This window comes from Cryptomeria japonica, chromosome 7 (genome assembly GCF_030272615.1).
Source record: "Cryptomeria japonica chromosome 7, Sugi_1.0, whole genome shotgun sequence".
Taxonomy (NCBI): Eukaryota; Viridiplantae; Streptophyta; class Pinopsida; order Cupressales; family Cupressaceae; genus Cryptomeria; species Cryptomeria japonica.
In genome coordinates this window covers 559,631,030-559,651,312 of record NC_081411.1, presented here as the reverse complement: position 1 = coordinate 559,651,312, position 20,283 = coordinate 559,631,030, and the positions used below count along the sequence as shown (strand labels likewise).

The 20,283-nt window shown below is 35.6% G+C and overlaps 1 protein-coding gene across 1 annotated transcript in view; it reads right to left on the bottom strand.

The window, feature by feature from the left end:
- LOC131031136 (putative RNA polymerase II subunit B1 CTD phosphatase RPAP2 homolog) overlaps window positions 1-19,144 on the bottom strand; it is an 84,488-nt gene extending 65,344 nt beyond the window's left edge. The window contains exons 1-4 of the mRNA XM_057962175.2: window positions 18,388-19,144; window positions 6,534-7,070; window positions 6,249-6,442; window positions 5,871-6,128 (exon numbers count right to left, since the gene is read on the bottom strand). Of these exons, the coding sequence (XP_057818158.2) occupies window positions 5,871-6,128; window positions 6,249-6,442; window positions 6,534-7,070; window positions 18,388-18,997 (1,599 nt within the window). The 5' untranslated portion in view covers window positions 18,998-19,144. The remainder of the gene's footprint in view (window positions 1-5,870; window positions 6,129-6,248; window positions 6,443-6,533; window positions 7,071-18,387) is intronic.
- Between the last annotated feature and the right edge of the window lie 1,139 nt (window positions 19,145-20,283).

The window sequence follows — 20,283 nt, the reverse complement described above, 5'->3', positions numbered from 1 at the left end:
TAATGATGATCTCATTGTCAAATGCAAGGAGGAGTTAGCTTCAGAATTTGAAATGAAAGATCTTGGTTTGTTGCATTATTTCCTTGGACTTGAGGTATGGCAAAGTTCAAATGGAATTATATTGAGTCAAGGTAAATATGCTATTGATATTTTGAAGATGTTTGGTATGTTAGAATGTAAATCTATGGTGACTCCTATGGAAGCAAATCTGAAAAAGTTACATGAGGTTGTAGCTACTTCAGATTTAGTAGATCCTACTATTTACCGGCAATTAATTGGTTCTTTAATGCATTTGGTTAACACAAGGCCTGATATATGTTATGTTGTTAACACTTTAAGTCAGTTCATGTGTGAACCAAGACAGATTCACCTTGTGGCAGCCAAACACATACTGAGATATGTTCGTGGTACAGTGGGATATGGTTTAAAATATTCCTCATGCGTAGAGCTGAATTTACAGGGGTTCTCTGATTCAGATTGGGCAGGTTGTGTGCTTGACAGGAAGAGCACTTCAGGATGTTGTTTCAGCCTAGGTTCAGCTATGATTTCCTGGTGCAGCAAGAAACAATCTTGTGTTGCTCAGAGTACAACTGAAGCGGAATATGTTGCAACCTGTGTGGCTGCAAGAGACGCTGTGTGGCTTCGAAAATTACTTGCAGGCTTGTTTGGGCAGCCTTTGGAACCTAGTGTGATTATGTGTGATAATCAAAGCTATGTGAAGCTTTCAACTAATCCAGTATTTCATGATAGATCCAAACATGTAGAAATTAAATATCATTACTTGAGAGACATGGTTCAGCGAAAAGCAGTTGAACTCAAGTATATTTCTACAGAAGAGCAGACAGTAGACATTCTCACCAAGCCACTTCCGAGAGTGAAGTTTTGTTACTTTCGAGATAAGCTTGGCATTGTGGAGAATGAAACTCTTGCTGAGAGAGAGTTTCAGCTTCATTGATTCTTTGCTTATTGTTAATGAGTTCTTCTCTGCGAGAGAAGTTCGAGGTGAAATCCCTTGTTCCACCCTCTAGGAGTAGCTATGGTGGAAGTCATGTGTATGACTTTATAATTTTTATTTCTGTTTTCATTCACCCTCTAGGAGTAGCTATGGTGAATATTGTTATGCAAAGATAACAATTTTATTGAATAAAATCTGTGATGAGACTCTGTTGACTTTCTTTGGTTGCAGCTGTATGTACATGTCATGAGATGACGAAATGAAGATCTCTCTCTTGCTAAGAGGGAGTGTTGGAGTTATAGCTGCGATAGAGATTCAAGATGCATATCTATTCTCCTCTCCATCGTCTCTTATTTATTTTGTGGCTTCAGTTACCTTTATCTTCTTGCATCGTTTCGTTGGCTTCCGTTTTCCTTTCGATATTCTTCTTTGTTTATATGATCGCTTTGGTGGTTGTCAGTGAGATGTCTATGTGGCTGTCGGTGAAATATCTATGTGGTTGTCGGTGACTCTTCCTCTACCATTGTGGAGTCTCTTCACTTGCTATTCGATTCTTAATCTACATCACTCTTCTATTTCCATGGGTCTTCTTCTTTAGCAAATGGATAGTCATGTTGTTGGCTTCTCATTTTGTCTCGTAGCAAGTTGAGAGTATTGTGTATGAAGTCTGTCAGATCAGCAATATTATATGTTTTCTGTGTTCAGAGTTTTCAGACTTATGAAGTTTTACAGAATGTATATGAGATGTGTCATTTGGCTTCATTGTCATGATTGAGTTGTAGAGAATCAAACTTATCTTAGTGTGATTGATAGTAACTTGAAACTATCAATAGTTGTATTCATTTTCAAAGATATAATAAAATTCATTTTTGAGTGGGCTGGGTTTTTCACCCTCAGGTGGAGGGTTTTCCCAGGATAAAGTTCTTGTGTTTGTGTTGTTCATAAGTTTAGTTTTCTGCTATCTATTTATTCTGGTTCAAATTTAACAGTAAAAGACTTTCAAGACCCCTTGGAAACCTGTTTTACCCCCTTTTAATAAAAAATCTACCTACATATCACTAATCATAGAAATTGTAACTTTTATCACTTAAGATTAGTACGTTTGAATATGCTTTGTTGCATTTGTTATCTCTTATCAAATACCAGCTTAAAATGGGTAAAAAATAATCTGCCTTGTGAATTTCGGAGTAAAAAGGAGATTTAGTAGTTCTATCGATGAGGAGTATGCAACAACATTTGCATTAGAGAATGAGTTTGTTTGGCCACTAATCCATTGTACTATAATACTAACTTCACATTGCAAACTTGATCAAACCAAGAAATTGTATATATACATATGTATGTATATATAAATACGTACACACACACACACACATATATATACATTCACATTAATATGTACACATATATATATATGTATATATATACATATATATATATGTATATATATACCTACATACATATATGCATATATACATGCAAACATACATATATGCATACATACATACATACATATATGTGTGTGTGTGTGTATGCATATACGTAGATATACATATACATACATGTGTGTGTGTATGTATATACGTAATGTCCCCATTTGGAATTTTGCCTTAATGTAGTCCTGAGACAACAATTTTAACTTAAAGTGAGTTGTAATATAATAATAAACATAATTTTATCAGAACTGAATACATCTCATCATAATTTTTAACTTAAAATTCTAAGAGTAGTTTAGAGGATAGAACTTATCTCCTAATTTGGCAATGGACTTATGCAATGTCGAATTCTGCTATGCTCTAATATGCAAACATTCTTCTTTATAAAACTTCTATAAATGCTTCAAAAGTCTGATCCTAAAATTATTTATAGATCTTCCATTGGTCTTCTTAATATTCATCCTTTATGTTCAGGAGTGTGTGATCTAATCCATCTTCTCTTCTTCAATATAGATCTTCCATACTGTTCCCAACAGCCCTCTAAACCATGTGTTGACTCTTACTGATGATCATGATTTCCTGCAGCCTTTATCTGATTGGTACCTCATAATTAGTGGAGAATGGTTAAAAAACACAAATAATTTTCCCAAACAAAATCTTCAATCTTCAACAGTTTGTTGACTCCTCTTAAGCCTTTGTTGACCTTTTTGGTAATGCTGATTGCTCAAATCACAACCAATAATCTGCAGACTTCAGAAGGGCTGAAATAAAAACGACAACCAATATTCCAAACTCTCCCAAGTGGGTCCCATTCCATTTTAGTGGAGCTGTTGCAAAAAAACACAATAATTGTGGAATCTTTCCTAATGCTGCAGTCACCGTTTGAGGGTCCCTCTACTATAGGAATCAGAAAAACAAGTATTCAGCTGCTGATTGTTTGGGGCCCACGAAGCACTTTAGGCAAGCTATTTCAATACTAACAAATCTAAAGTTTTATTGAAGTCCCTTACTTTACTTCTGATGTCTATGACAGATCGAATGCTGCACACCATTCTCACTTTTGCTAATGTCCTCCTAACGATGAATTCTTGTTTTCCCATATCCAATTCTATATCCCCTTTCTGATGTATACGATTTGCCTAGTTATATCTTGCTGGGTGAAAGGTTTGCAGCCTTTGGATACGGAAGAGACATATCCCTTCCAACCACTCCTCTTCATAACAAAGATCTAACTTAATCGCATCCTTTCTTTGGTTAACGAGATAGTTGGTTTATGTCGTTTTTCATAATTATCCCCTCAAGTCGTTCTGAATCTTTTTACTACTATAGCTATTAATCGTGCCTTCTTTAGATAGATCGAGGCTAGTTACACCTTGTCTTTGCATTGACTGATTCTCTATTCCATATTTTCAAAGGGCTCATGGTGTGGTTCGTATTTCATATTTTCAAAGGGCTCATGGTGTGGTTCGTATTTCATTTTAAAAGAGTTTGGAAGGACTTTATTTTGTTGCAAGGGAGACCATTCTGACATGCATCAGATCTGGTCTGCCACAAATATGCTGGACATTTATAAATAGCAGCAGCACTCAAGCTCAAAGAATCTGGTGAGTTGATAAATTTTTATTTGTGTTTTCTTGGGTCCTTCTATTATCTTCAGCCACCAGCCATTAAGAAGGGAGAAGTGGGACCCGCGAGGACTTGGGCAAAGGCTCCAAAGGTAAATATCAGCTCAAGGATTAAAAACAGAAAAAATATTGTAAAATTTATATTATTATTTGATAAATATGAAATTAATATTTAATAAATATAAATTATATATTAAATCTTGTTTATTATTATTAAGATTTTATTTAGTTCATTCATTTATTTGGTTATTTTTATATTTTAATTCTATTATTATATTTTAAAGCAGCATTATTATGTTTTGATTGTTTAGATGGGACATCACTATATATATATATATATATATATATATATATATATATATATATATATATATATATATATATATATATATATATATATATATATATATATATATATATATATATATATATATATATTCTGCGTTATATATATATATTCTGCGTGAGCTCTTGATTTCTGCTTTGTACAACCCACTAGATAGTTGGAACCCTACAAACTTTCATTAATAAAAGTCTGCGCATGGTTCAGTACAAACTCTAGGGCGAATTTAAACAAATTTTTTAGATTTTGTTGGAATTTGCAAAAATTCAAACTTCATACATGAGGTTTGACAAATCCTGTGACACAGATTAGAGGTATAGAACAACGATTTGAAATGATATCAAAATGTCAGGCAGTGAAGCCGGTAACTACAAATATGAGCATGGGAGAGCTTAGTGATGGCCATAATTCAATCCCCAACTGATAATTTTCTTGAAATATTCATAACCCTTCTAGATCTTAAAGAGTTCCATAAGTTTTCTTAGCAGAAGTATGCGTGTTTATGTGTGTATTACTCTTGTTGCTCTCTGCCATGTGTATATGTATATATAGAGGAAGATTTCTTTGAAAAATGTTTCCCCCTTTCAATTAAAGGCAGAGGGGATGAGAAAAATGTCCCTTTCTCTGGGGTGCCTATTTTAACCACAATTGATAACAAGTTCAAGTTCATATTGTGCTCTAAATGGCCTTATTCAATACTTTTGAATACCAACCTGGAGATAGCATTTCTTAATATCCTTTCAATTTGCATATCAATGCGGGTTTCTAGATTCAAAATATTCATTAGCAGTAGCTGAAGATATAAGCATGGTGAGCTTAATTAGGGCTGCAATTCAATCCACACCCTAAGGATTTTGTTAAGATATTCTAGACCCTCTAGATCTTAGAAAATTGCAAGTATATTCTTATTCATGTTGCACTCCACCATTTGTATATGCAGATATAGGGGAGGATTTCTTTAAAAAGTGCTTCCCCCTTGGGATTAAAGGCACGAGATAAGAAAAATGTTTCATTCGCTAAAGCCTAATGTAGCCACAATTAATAACATTTCAAGTTCATATTGCCTCTAAATGGCATTTTTGGATGGTGTTGAATACCAACAGAGTTACTTTTTCTTAATATCCTCTCAATTCACATATCAATTGCCAACATAATAGCAACAATCAGGCTCCTATGATTTTGTATAAGGTCCAAGTTTGGTGGTTAAGTATAATGAGAGCAATTGTAATCACAATGACAATTATTTACTTAACATCTACTCTACCATCCAAGATTGAGCATCCCACTGAAGAATCACACTAAATTGGACCTGCTAGAAAGCTCGTCTTACTGGATTTCTATTTAAAGTTTTCTTCTCCAGCAATTCCAAAGCTGAAATTGTTATCTGCTACAAAAATACTAATTCATCCTTGATGTTGCATTAGATGGTGCCTTTGGTGATAATGCATTCAGTGCTACTTTGATAACAATCCTACTTGGAAATCCTAGTTGAAAGTTTTCAATGGTCATACCAGAGCTTGCTCCAAAGTTGAAATTGAAGTCGATAATCTTAGAGTCTGAACCACTCCTGCCAATGCACGTGAAATCCAGCTTCCTAATGTTCTCTCAATCTCAGCTGACAAACTAGAAACAATCTTGCGAGGATACTCTCGTCCATTGACTATTAAGGGATTATCTTCATCACTTTCCTCTCTACCATAGAGATAAGCCACTGAAGAAGCTGTAATCCATCTGTCAAAAGCCATCCACATTGTTGCAAATGGAGAGAGCTGCAGATGGTAGACATGCAAAATGAATAGATCTAAGTAGTCTATAAAACTTCTATTAGGTATATTTTATGGAAAACTGAAAATGAAAACAGCAATTATCCAATAGAGAAGTCCACTCACCTCCAAACAAAAACCTTCTGGCGGGGAATCATACCAACAGTTTTGTGCTTCGTAACTTTCTTCATCCCCACTGGAAAGTATGCTTGGCCAAATTTGGTGTGTTTGCGATGAATCAAACATTTCTACTTCATCTTCCAATTCTTCAGGATTTCTACGGTCAGTGCAAGGAAGTATGCAAATTCCTGCATTGGCAACTGATATGCAGAGGACACAAGTGTGTGAGTCTTTTACTTGTACCATATAAAGATTATATAAGAAGTTATTCACAGAAACGCCAAGGTTTACCTGCTTCATCAGCACTGATCTCTCCTGAAACAACTGCATCTGCTGCTTCTGTTAGTGCCTGTGCAATTGCCTCTGCTGATTCAAACCGGCCAGCACTATCACTTTCCCCACTCAACTCTGGTTTGACAGATTCCATGCTCATGCCATCCTTATCAAATGTATCAGACTGTTTTTTGCTATCTGACCCGGGAGAAACAATAGTGAGTGGCTTTTCTGAATCATACATACTGCCATTCTCAAGTGATTTGTCAAATTCCTTTTCATCAGCCCATGTAACACTTCGGTTCAATTGTTTTATTGCTCCAGACTTCATTGCAGATTTCAACTTTGACACTTCTGAGTTGTTCTCCGTGACTAAATCCTCATTCCTTAATGAGTTTTGATCTCTTTGATCTGAAAGCTGCCCTCTAAAAGAGGTTAAACTTGTAGCAGAATCTGAAACTACCTCAGCACATGGTTCTCCACATATTATGGTGCTGGTGAAATTAGCCTCACTCTTTGGAACTCCTTTTGGAGAGCTCTTAGTTTTCTTGGTCCCTGAAAGAAAATATCATATATTTCAATAAAACAAAAGGACAACAACCATGACATATAATGTACTCCTACAAGAACCATACCAGTCAAACTGCACTCATGAAACCGAATGGTATCATAATAAAATGTACTTCAATTATGTCCAAATCCCAAGATGATGACAGCATGTTCTTCCATCTAAGTTGGTATCAATGCCTCGATGTTATATCTTAGAAGAAATTATTAAATTTCATCTACAAAAATATAGATATTTTATTTCAGTCAAATTGAACTAAAAATTGGTTCTAGCTGCTTAGTTCTTCAGTAAAAAGCATTTTAAAATCATTGAAGAATGAATGAGTAAACCTTCCATTCCTACATGACACAGAAAATAACTTAATTTCATGTGGATTCTCTAATAGACCATTGAAGTCATTCACAGTTCTAAACTTAGCACTATCTCCAAATCACTGGCATACTTTCATGCTGCAGATTCAGTCCATCTCCATAATGTAAACCAAAACCTCTGAAAAACTTAAAATGCAAGAGAAGGAATATTAACTTTTCTTCCAAGAAATAATTTTGATTAGAATAGAAGATTCCACAATAAAATGTCTTGATAACAAAGTGAAAAAATTGGGTAAATATGGCCACCCTAAAATGAAGAAACTGGGTAAACTATGTGCACCATGAAGTTCTTTATTTGAAAAAATGGGTTCACGATGAAGTGTTTAAGATTAGTTAAAATATGTTCAGATAAAGATTTGAAACTAGATAAAGAGAAGCATTTAAGGTCAGAGACTGAAATCCATATTGAAGGACTGACGTTGTGGAGAACAGAACACCGAAAATTTTCAAAAGACAATTGTGGCTAGATGAAATTTGAATAGGATCAAGAAATTCAAATTATCTAAACCTGATGGTTCAAGGCTACAGGATTCAGGTAAAGATAAGAGACTGTAATTTGTTTCAAAACCCTACCATACAAGGAAAACTTCGACTAGATTGAAGTGCAATAACTAAGACATTCTTTGTGGTAACATTCAGAAATTGGTCGCTGAGGTTCAGAATGAGAAATTGACATTTCTTGTCATTGAAGAAAAAGTCAAGGCTTCAACCTTTGTCTCTAGTGTCAAAGGCAATAAGACACCTGGACACCCAATGATTTTCCAGCTGGCTTCTTCCATCCATATTAGGACATGCTAAAGATGAAATCACTCAAGCTGTTGAAGAGTCGAGAAGAGCAAATATGCTTTAAAGAGCAATTAGTTCAACCTTCCTGATCCTAATATGAAAACAGAGAATTGTCCTTCAAAGCTTTTGGGCCCATCTCTATCTACAATAATATCTATAACACCCTTGTGAAATTCATGGCTAAAAGGCATAAAGTTAACTTGCCTTGCTTAATTTATAATGAGCGAAAAAAATTCATTGAAAGAAGAAAATTTTTAGGCGGAATCATACTCATTTGCAAACTTAAACACTCAAAAGTCAAGAACAAGAGGAAAGGAATGAATATAAAGTTTGATATGACAAAGACCTATGATCAAGTAAGTTGAACTTTTTCTAAGAATTTGTTTAGGGTTTTAGTAGTCATACAAGGCCTTCCTGTTACTATCTTCACAACTTCGTACATCAACAGTTTTTTGCAATGCCATTTTGATAGGTCATAGGGATTTAAAATTTGAATGTGGCAAGCTTCTAAGTAAATTCTTTGGAGCTCCTATGTTCAAGGAAGAGTAAAAAAATGATGTCAGCAGTTCAATCAAAAAAAATTGAATAAGACTGCAGGTGTGGCAAGGCTACTGGATGTCATCAGTGTTGAATTTTGATGATCAGGGATGTAAGCAATCAGATATGTTAATTGGGTGCTCACACATATATTGTCTATTCATTAATTGTATGTGTTCATCAATTCAATTATATATATGTTGGTGGTGTCCCTTCACTAGGAGTCACCACTTTTGGCCCAATAATTATATTATGTTATTATATAACATAATTATATTGTTATATTATTGTATCATACTAATATAATATAATCTTCAATAATATAAGATAATTACAATTATATTATTATATAACCTCAATAATAATAATAATAATATAATTATTATGTCATAATAATTATATTATCACAAATATTATCCCAATATAATAATTATAATGCCTATCAATATAATTATTATATCACAATAATTATCACAATTAATAATATAATAATTATAATATAATTACATTAATTATATTATCTTACAACTAATAATATTATATTATCAATATAATCACAAACTTTGTGTTATTTAAGTAGGCATGTGGATTCCAACCATAGCTACAATAAAATCAACACTCCCTCTTAGCTAGGGAGGAATCCTACTTGACATCTTCAATAAGTAATAACACCTTATAGTAAACACAATAGCTCCATTTATTGTGTGAGAGAAAGATATCACCTCACTGTGATATTAGAGGTTATGGCATATCCACAGATATCACGTCACATGATATCCACCATAACCACATAATGTAATATCCACCATTATGGCTTATCCACAGATATCACGTCTCATGATATCCACCATTATGGCATTTAAGGATACTACTTCATGGCATGTCCACGGATATTACGTCACATAATATCCACCATGAATATCTCTTTATGTAATATCAACCATCATGGCTTATCCACGGATATCATTTCTCATGATATCCACCATCAGCAAATATTACTTCAAGGGATATCGACCATCATGACATATCCACAAATATCACGTCTCATGATATCCATCATGATGGTAAAATCAATATTGTAAGATCGTCGCCTTACAATAAAGATCACATATACAAGTGTTCATCATTGAGAGATCGTCACCTCCCAATGATGTTCACAGGGGCCCATCAAGCACTTAACCAATGAAGTCATGGACTCACACACATGACAATAATCATGAACCATATCAGATTATACATTAAACATCTTAGAGAATATATTAGTACTATTGAAAACAAATCAATATTGCTGAGACTCAATCTCAGCTAGGGCTACATTTTCTACCATACCAAGCTTGCCTCAAAAGTATGCAAACTTTATTCTAGAGAGAGGCTTGGTGAGGGTATCTGTAGTTTGTTCATTTGTAATAATATATCTCAATTGAATAACATACCTTTCCGCTTGATCTCCGCATGCCTTGACCTTTCATAAAATACAAGGTTGGAGTCTGCATCACTCTTGGTGAATCCCAAGCTCACCAAGTATCCATCCATCCAAGGATATCACATGGAACTCTATCTCGTAAATCATAGATTCCTCTAACTATTACAATTTCCTAATCACTAGAGAAACCATCTAGACATGGTCCACTCCCTCTGAACCAATAGGACCAAGATCCTTGGAAGTTAACTCAAGCAGATCCTCTAGCTGCTCCCTCTAAAGCGGAAGCATACTCTACTTCACAAGGTTCCAATCATGGAAGATTCCTTGCCCAAGGTTGTTTCTGATGGATTTTCAGACTCCCTCTGAATGTTGATTCCTCCTCTTCGAAGAAACGATTCCAAACACCAACTCAATCTCATGACAGCAAGCATCAAGTTTTGCCTTCCTTGAATGCAATCTCCTATGCTTCTTGGTCCGTCTTATCACCTTTCTTCTAACATCATGTGCATTTGCAACCATATTTGGCACCTCCAAAAGTATGGCACAAATCAGATGAATAGTTTCAAGTAATTCAAGATTAATATGCATGTGGTAGGCAATTTGCCTCTACTGCTCAAGTTGTATATATATATGTGAACATAGGGCACAACTATCTTCAAAAATTGGTGCAATCAAACCAAACTTGATAAAAGATGTCTCAATATCACTAAGTTGCTTCACAACAGGAGCTTTATTCGCTCCTTCCATAGAAGCTAGTCCTTGATGGAGGCTCTTCATATCTTGAATGGGGCCATTAGAAAATTTACCATATTGACCTGATCACTGGCGTACAACCAATATGCCTTGCTGGTTATCGCTATCGAATCCATTAAGTGATATGACTAATGACTATACCTCCCAGTAGTGTAGTTGTTCCCATATTTTATTTGTTTGATTTTGACTTCTGTTATTTCAAACAGCTATGAGTTTTGATCTTCAATTAATCCACTGAATTATTGATGGCCCCTGAAATTACCACCAATCTGCTTTCCCAATATTGGCAACTCAGTCTGGAACTTAACGGTAGTTGGAAATGTCCACAGAAGTGGTTGGTCTTTACACCAAGTTTATTTCCCCACATTTTAATACAAATGGCACATGGCAAAACTTGATTCCAATGTCACACATTCAGCTTTTGATATTATTATTATTATATACCAATACTTTTTTTCAAACAGATGCAGAAGATAGGATCCCAACCATAGTGCCATGCAATCAAGTAACCGTTTTGTTTCATGTGTCATATTTGAATAAGCGTGCACATATCCAACCTGCACGTTTGACACTCACCATACTTTTCTCTCTGCCCACCAAAACTCAGCCAAGGCATTCCATTCCAGAGTGCGCATCCAATCTTCAGTGGATACAACGCGATCCCTGAGATCGAACTGCCCCTGATACAACAAAACTGGTATTTTCAAGTGAATGCCTTCCACCTTCCATTTAGTGCTCTTCATAATGTCCTCTCGCATTTTGACGATCACGGCATCGCTGCAGTCAACCTAGGTAACGTTGCGATGAATGTAGAGAGCCTCTTGGAGGTCATGGTTAAAGGCGTATTGCTCAACCCTCTGAAGTATCAGCCGATCGAAGAATGAACGATGGACAGTGTGTACCTTAGCACACCTCATTTTATGCCTTATTCTGATTATGATACTCAGATTACAGGCAACACAACAATGATCACCCTCGAAATCCCAATTAACTTGTGATTTCAGTTTTGGAGGCTAATTGGAGCTTATGATTACGCTGTCCTCAGAAGGTTGCAGACCCTGGTTCCCACGTTTTGATTCATATCTCATCATATATGCATCGATTTTGAATGCTGCTGATTGCAAACTGCATGGGAGACTTAGGCGATATTTTTGACCATTTATTGGAGGATTTGGTGGCTATTTAATTTCTTTGGATGGGCCGAGCTGAGACAGGTCCAACCTCCTTGAAGCCCATCGATCTTCACCATTTGTTGTGTATTATTGCCCAAGATCACCTAAGGAGTTAGGCGTTGTACGTTGGTAGGGATTCGATCAGTTTGAAGGCAATTTGGGGAACCTTTGAATGCAGTTACAGTGACATCTCTGACTCACCATTTACAGCAGTTATGACGGCACTATATATGGCATGATTTGACACTTGGGAGGCTTGTTGTTTTTGGTTTTTTTTCAAAGATCTCTATCCATGTCATAGTGCCTTTCAGGATCTTCCTTTAAGCTGTAAGGCTATCTTCAAAGGAACCTGCTCTGATACCATGTTGAATTTTGATGATCAGAGATGTAAGCAATCAGATATGTTAATTGGGTGCTCACACACGTATTGTCTATTCATTTATTGTATGTGTTCATCAATTCAATTATATATATGTTGGTGGTGTCCCTTCACTAGGAGTCACCACTTTTGGCCCAATAATTATATTATGTTATTATATAACATAATTATATTGTTATATTATTGTATCATACTAATATAATATAATCTTCAATAATATAAGATAATTACAATTATATTATTATATAACCTCAATAATAATAATAATAATAATATAATTATCATATCATAATAATTATATTATCACAAATATTATCCCAATATAATAATTATAATGCCTATCAATATAATTATTATATCACAATAATTATCACAATTAATAATATAATAATTATAATATAACTACATTAATTATATTATCTTACAACTAATAATATTATATTATCAATATAATCACAAGCTTTGTGTTATTTAAGTAGGCCTGTGGATTCCAACCATAGCTACAATAAAATCAACAATCAGCACGTAGACTTCATTTTTAGATTACTGTTTTTCCAACCCTACCAATCTCAAGACCCCCCCCATTTGAATGAATCAAGAAAACTATTGAAGGCATCCAAAGGAAGTTCCTTTGGTAAGGGACAGACAAGAAGAACAAAGTTCCTCTAATAGCTTGGATGTCAGAGGTGGAATTGAGTGAGAAACTTGAGATAGAAAGTTAAACATATAGAAAATCTGAAAAGATAAGCTTTAGAATAAAAGTTTTGAGGCATAAATATCACCTACAATGGAATATTAGAATTGGAAACCATACCGGGATATGATCTGAGACAATTCCTTTTTGAATAAAGGAGGCTCCTTCAGTAAACATCTGAGGCCTTCGTCAGTATCTGTTTGACGGATGATTGAATCCTGGGTCAAGGATATGTGAAGACAGGCAGAAGTTGAATGCTAGATTAAACCCCAACTACAAGATAATTTGTGGATCCTGTGGAATTGCAAGCACTTAATCAAGTGTAGAAACCCTAGTGAAATAGGTAAGGACACTCGAGTTTAGGGCACTACCAAATCAGGAAAGTACAGTGTTAAAAATAGCTGCAAGTTTAAAAATACACAAAGATAACTCCAAAGATCCACAACAATTCTGAATGAATATATGGATGGCTGACTCCAACGTCCTTAAGTTTGTTTGGTTTGCAGTCAACAGGAAAATATTGACTCAATACCAATCTACGAAAATTAAGAATCCTCACCCATTGTAGGAATAAAAGTTGAGGTAAACACCAACCAACATCCACCTATAAACTCACCTCATCCCTTTGGCAAAATCTTACTAAGAAAGTTAATCAATCCACGTCATTAGCATACTATCTTACAGCCTGTCACCATATTGACCACTGTCAGGCTCAAAAGGATGATTTGCAGACTTTGCAGATTGGTAAATTGTTTTAGCTTAAGTCATATGGAGTGAAAGAAAACCCAGAAACGTTCAAGAGAAATCAAGGACATGTCTTTATGCTCACAACAATAAGGAGTACACAAGTTGTGCAATAGTGCAAGCATATATGAAGTTCATGGCATCACTGGAGTATGTTGAAGTACCCAAACAAGGAGAGAACCTGATGTTGAGAAGATGGGTCTTGAAGACTAAGAAGACAGAATTATGAAAAAAGAGACATCCTCGAGACATGTAAAACATAAGAAAGCACTGTAATGTTATGCTTGATAAAATAAGTACAAAAAACTTAGTATCTATTGAAATGGTAAGTAAGTTGAATTTAACACAGTAAGTAAGCTGAATTTAACATGTTATCACTGTGTGGGAACATTAAGAAGGTGATATAAAAACTGGAAGATATAAATATAGCCTTGTGTGATATCTTGCCAATGGGTGCACAGCATGTTTTGAGACGAAGGCCTTGGCAATTGGATAGTGAGATGATGTATAATGGAAAAATCAACACATTGTATATCAAGAAGGATGGACAAAGATATACTCAAGTCCATTGAAGAGGAGATAAAACAAGAATTAGCATAGGTGCTATATTTTGACAGCAAAGAAGAAATAAGCGGGCATCAAGCCAATCATGAATAATGATGCAAAAGGTGCAGCCCAAAAGGTGGAAAATGAGGAAGAAGAGATTTAATTACCAATTGTGACAGCAGTATATGATCAAGTATTTGAAGATGAAACCATCTCTTACATGAGATGATAGTGATAGAAGCTTTGTTTGATTCAAATGGGAAGAAGGAAGGATGTGAGCAGCCCATAGAAGAACAAATCCTAGGAAACCTCACAGAGGAGGATACGGAGGTGCTAGTTGTTGAGTTTGAAGGAGTAGCAGTAATATGTCCTTTAGAAGATAAGAAAGTGGAGGTGAGTGAAGTGCCAGTGAATACACATGATGAGAACCTTGAGAAGGTACCAAGTGAAGAAAAGAGTGGTGTTACAATAGACGAAGTGACACATTGGAGGAAGGAAGAAGAACAGAAAGGGAAAGATTATATGCAGGTGAAGGGTGGAAAGCAATCAAAATCATCAGCTCAGGCATAAGAAAAGAGTGATGGAAATCAGTACTTGAAAAAGAAAGAACAAAAATTGGTGGAGGCAAACACATATAGGTGATCAAAAACCCCACATAAGGATGGGAACTGAAAACGAGAAGCAGAGCTAGGTAGAGGTGGATGGCTTATGGTCCAGCAGGTGGCTAGAAAAAGAGAGACAAGATTTTGAAATATCCCACATGGTGGAAGTGCAAATCGAGACCTCCTTAGAAGATCAAAAGGAAGTTCTACCATCTATCTCAAATTTGTGAGCACTCAGCACACAAACTCTTTCCTAGGGTGTATGACGCAAAGGCATTGGAATCTTGATCACCCAAATCGAATTTGTAATTCTTAGGTACATGTAGGCAGAATAGGATGAGCTCTCCTTGATCAAAGGCTGTGTTGGGCACAAATGAAGGATTTAAATGGAAGGCGAGGTAGATTCAGGCATTGGCAAACTGTGTAATGGCAGCTAGAGATGGAAGTTGTTTTATCGCAATCTATCTGTTGCTGTGGAAGCTGTTCTGCAGCAACCTTGCAAGTGCTGCAGAACTTTTCTGTAGCAATCACATTGTTGCTGCCAACATTCCACAGTAACCACGTACTTTTGCAAAAGCTATTTCATAAAAACAACACAATTGTTCCAAAAAGTTGTCCTGCAATTGTCTTGTAGTGCTGCAAAAGTTGTTCCATAGTAATAACATCTATGCTGTAGAAAATCATATCACTACAGTCGTAGATGTTACTGAAAGCCACTCATTACAGATACTAAGTTGTTATGGAAAATCTATCACAGCAGTTACACAATGCTATGGAAAATCATCGCAGCAATTCCACAGTTACTATAGAACATTGGAAAGTCATATGCGACAGTTGCAGTCATTATAAAAAAACAATTGCAGCAACTGCAGATGTCGGAGCTACTGTCATAGACACTGATGCATTTGGTCAAGTCGGATGAGCTTCAGAGCACAAGCAACATGGGGAATGGAGATCTTTTCCATCTAATGGGCATTCAGGATTAAAGGCTCCTCTGGAATTCTGTAAAGAAAATGCAGATGCACTTACAAGTATGAAAATGAAAGGAAAAATGAGTGCTTGAATTCACTAGTTTTAGGAGCTGAAAAGATGACAGACAGTTGCAAGGGGATTCAATAACGGAGAAAACAAAGGATGTGAATAACAGCAAATAAAACATTGTTCTATTAGCAAATGCTAAAAGAACAAAATAGTTTGAAAATACTTTTAGGCACTGCAAAGGTTGTGGTTCCATTGGTTGCAGTTCCAGCAAGTGATGAATTAAAGTGAGTCATGGTTTCATCTAACACACTCTAATTATTGCAAAATCTGGTCCAGGAGCATAACTGATCAGAATATTTTACAATGATGGATCTTGCCGTCATAAGCAGCAATCACGATTACTAATTTCTGTATGAAATTGAAAGTTCAGATCAATAAGAGTTTCATCAATTGATGGCTTGGAGAACCTATGCCATTATTGATTCCAATGGCATGACACATGCAACAATTGCATTCTCTATTCTGCGATAACAAGCATTGCATCAGTTTCAACTGTAAGAAGTGAATGAAGACAAAAGTCATCATATGGAAACAAAGAGTACTCATATGCAAGTGAAGAATCATTATATTGAAACTAATAAAGCAGCCAATAATAAACATTTAAAAATTTTAAAAAGAGCACAGGGAAGGTTATTATTGAAAGTTCTAATGTCATTGAAAAAGAGAGGGAAGAAATATTGGCTTTGGTACTCACTGACATCAAAAATATATATAATAGTCAGAGTATGTGGGTGGAAGGGACGATCTAGTGTTACAAAGGGGCATATCCCCAGGGGTTCTGACAACTTGGGGGCTTGGAGGGAACATCACCTATTTTAAAGACCAGACAGGCTGGTTTGTTGTTGCATAAGATTAAAAAGGTTAATTTTGGAGGAAAAAATGCCAAAAAGCCCTAAAATGCTCAAAGAGGAAGGACTGTCATTGCAAATTCCGAATTACTAACTTCTTTTAATAAATTCTGTTTTTAGTTTTTTTAAGTTATTTTAATAGCTGTCCTCTTACTATCCCCCTGCCATCTCAAAAATTTAGGGAAAATTTTGACATCCCTGAAACCATGTCCCTACAATCCCTTTGTCCCCCCATCCTGGAAACTCGGAGAAATATTCAATCGATCATGAGGAGATAACAAGACGAGTAAGCTCAGGTGCATTGAATTGCTTAAGTAGAACACTTCAGGCACAAGAGGGCAGGCTGATAGCACACATAGCTCAAACAAAAACATGACTGGTGAAATTATCATATTCTATTCTTCAAGGAACGGTGATGTTGCTGTCAAATATTGCACAATGGCAGTACTTAGTGAGATAATAAATAAGTCAGCATATATATGTTGTTTCTAATTTTGTTTGGCTGGTGTTTTCAGACAATTGCTGCTGCTACTGCAGAATACTAAGATGTGACAGAATACAATAAATAAGGACATTTGGTGGGGATTGAATAACAAACCTGCTTGTTGTCTATGGGCTCTGTGTAGTGTACCATGTAACCACCTGGCAGTTTGGTCTAAACTCTGTCCTCTTATTGTTTAGGTGAAGTTTATGTCAAAGAGTTTTAACACTATGTATCAATGTTCTGAAACCTCTCCTTACTCACTCTTCTTAATGGCATTTATGAAATTTGGATACAAGTGCCTATTATGTATTCATGAAAACATCTTTTGTATCAGCATTGGAACCAATTTGGCCTTCTATTTGACATTCATCGCATATTCGTTTTGTCGATAAGTGGTATGAGTGTGGATCCTTGTTAAATCAAAATAGAGTTCATCTCAGAAAATGGGTTGAGAAGTTTATGGATGGAAGGAATTGGAAACAGTCGGCATGATCTCTACAGAATGAAGTTGTATTGAGTTGTAACTGAACATGCATCATTGAGATCATTTGTTTTTCACAGTCCATGGTCATATGTGCAAGTATTTTTGGAGTAAACTGTGTAAGTAATTTTAACAGCAACATATAGGATCACACTCTGTGATCCATCACAGGTTGATCCAAGTGTGATGGAGACATTAATGTTAAAAGCACTTACACAGTTTACTCCAAAAAATATTTGCACGCACTATGTATCGTGCTTTTGTTGATTGTCTAATTATGAATTGTTCAATTTACGTTACCCAGCTATTTGCTGTTATAAGGATCCTTTTTATCCCTATCAAAAGTAGTCTTGGCATTGGATAAGATGTAAAGCATCATATGCTGCCCAAGGTTACAATGGAAATTAACGAAATCAAATAAGCCAGATTAATTGTAGACGTGCCTTTTTTCTCAGAAGTGCGCAGTAGCTCTTGCTGCCTGTCCTTTCGAGGAACGTAACCTTCAATAGCATCCGAAGGATCCCTCGCATAGTCAAAAACTGCAATTTTTTTACCCCCGCCATCTTCTTGCTCGTGTATTAACAACTGTGAAGAAAACTTTTCCTGCTCCGCGCTTAAGATTGAAATCTTATTTCCCTCTTCTGCAACATTTTCCTGCTTTTTATTTCCATCAATAGACAGACAAGCGAGCTCGTTGAGAACCTTGGCAACCTTATCCTGCTCAAAGACGAATTCTTTATCTGGTTGGAGGGCGTCAGAAAAAGCGCGGCTGTTAATGAGGCATTGCGAGCAACAGAAGAGCCAAGTCTCCTGCAAGTCGTACACTTTGTGGTCTTTGAGCGAAATTTTGTAGCGACCCTTCCTCTGACGGGGCGGCAATTTGTTATTACACAAAGGGTACCCACACAGATTTTCAATGCTTCTTTCTGTTATAACGGCTTCGTAGTCCGATTGACAGAGAAGATATGCGGCCGCCTGCAGCTGGGCTTCTGCTTGTATGCCCTCCACCAGCCTGCTTTGCACTTTGAATACGCTCTCCCTCCACAATTCCATGTTTTTGTACTGGAACAAATCAGATCAAACACAGCCCAACACCCCTAATACATAATACTTCGATTTCCACAAAATAACTATTTTTGGGTTTTTGAATCTTAACGAGAAACGACCCCGTGGAGATGCCTCCGACACGATAAACTCCATGACTGTTGCAAGCTTTATTTCCTTTAATTTAATCCTATTTCCTTTAATTTAATCCATTGCGGTTATTGAGGCTTTTTCAGTTGTAAGAGGTAAATTTTAATACTTTATTATTTTTTTTGCAGTTTATGAAGATAGACAATTTTTTAATTTAATTGTGTTTATTTTGTTGTATTAATTGATGAGGAAAGAATAGTGAGTAGGATTATAAATTTAATTATTTAAAAATAAAATAAATAAATAAAAGGTATTAAGTACAAAAATAAAAAATATTAAAGAAAAAATTATATAATGATAGGAATATAGTTTTATAATAATATTTTTGCTGATCTAAATTCTATTTTTTTTATAGATAAGTATTGTTATTGGTAGTTTTCATTATATTAAATTGAAAAGATCAAAAGATACATCAGTTCAATCTAAGCATAGAATTGTTCATTGAGATCTCAAAGACAAAAACAAAGTAGGCCTTCGATGACCTCTAAGAGATGCTCAATCTGGGGGGAAGAATAAGTCCCCAAAGTTGCTTGTATTAAATTTGAAGGTTTCCATGTTCTTCTTCTCTAACCTTTTCCTAAATAGAACTAATGCCTACATGGTTATTTTATTTTTAACATAGCATTGCCATTTAAAATGCCTACAATGGTGCCAACATATGGCGACTTGTTTATTGTGGGGATAGCCTTGCTTATTGCCTCCTTTTCGAAAGGATAAATCAAATTGTTAGCCATCATTCATCCCTAGCTCTTCCTCCCCAATAGTTGCACTTTATTTGTTAGAAATATCTGGTAAACTCTCTCATCATGTAAGTGTCCATTAGACCACTTTATCAAACCTATAACCTTTATTATGGCCTCATTTTGTGCCTTCAACATCTGTCTTGAACAAGCTCCTACCTACATTTCTACTTCCTCCTCGAGATAGTTGCAATCTACCTCAAAGATTTTGGCTCGACCATTTTGTAGGAAACAATGAATTTATGATCTCTTATAGTGTTGAACACCCATTTATAACCAACAGGTTTACATCCTTTAAGCAAAAGCACTAGATTTCATGGTCTATTTTTCTTCAAAGCAATAATCTCTTCATTTATGAATTTCATCCAAGAATTTGCATCATCCATACTCATACCCCAGCTAATA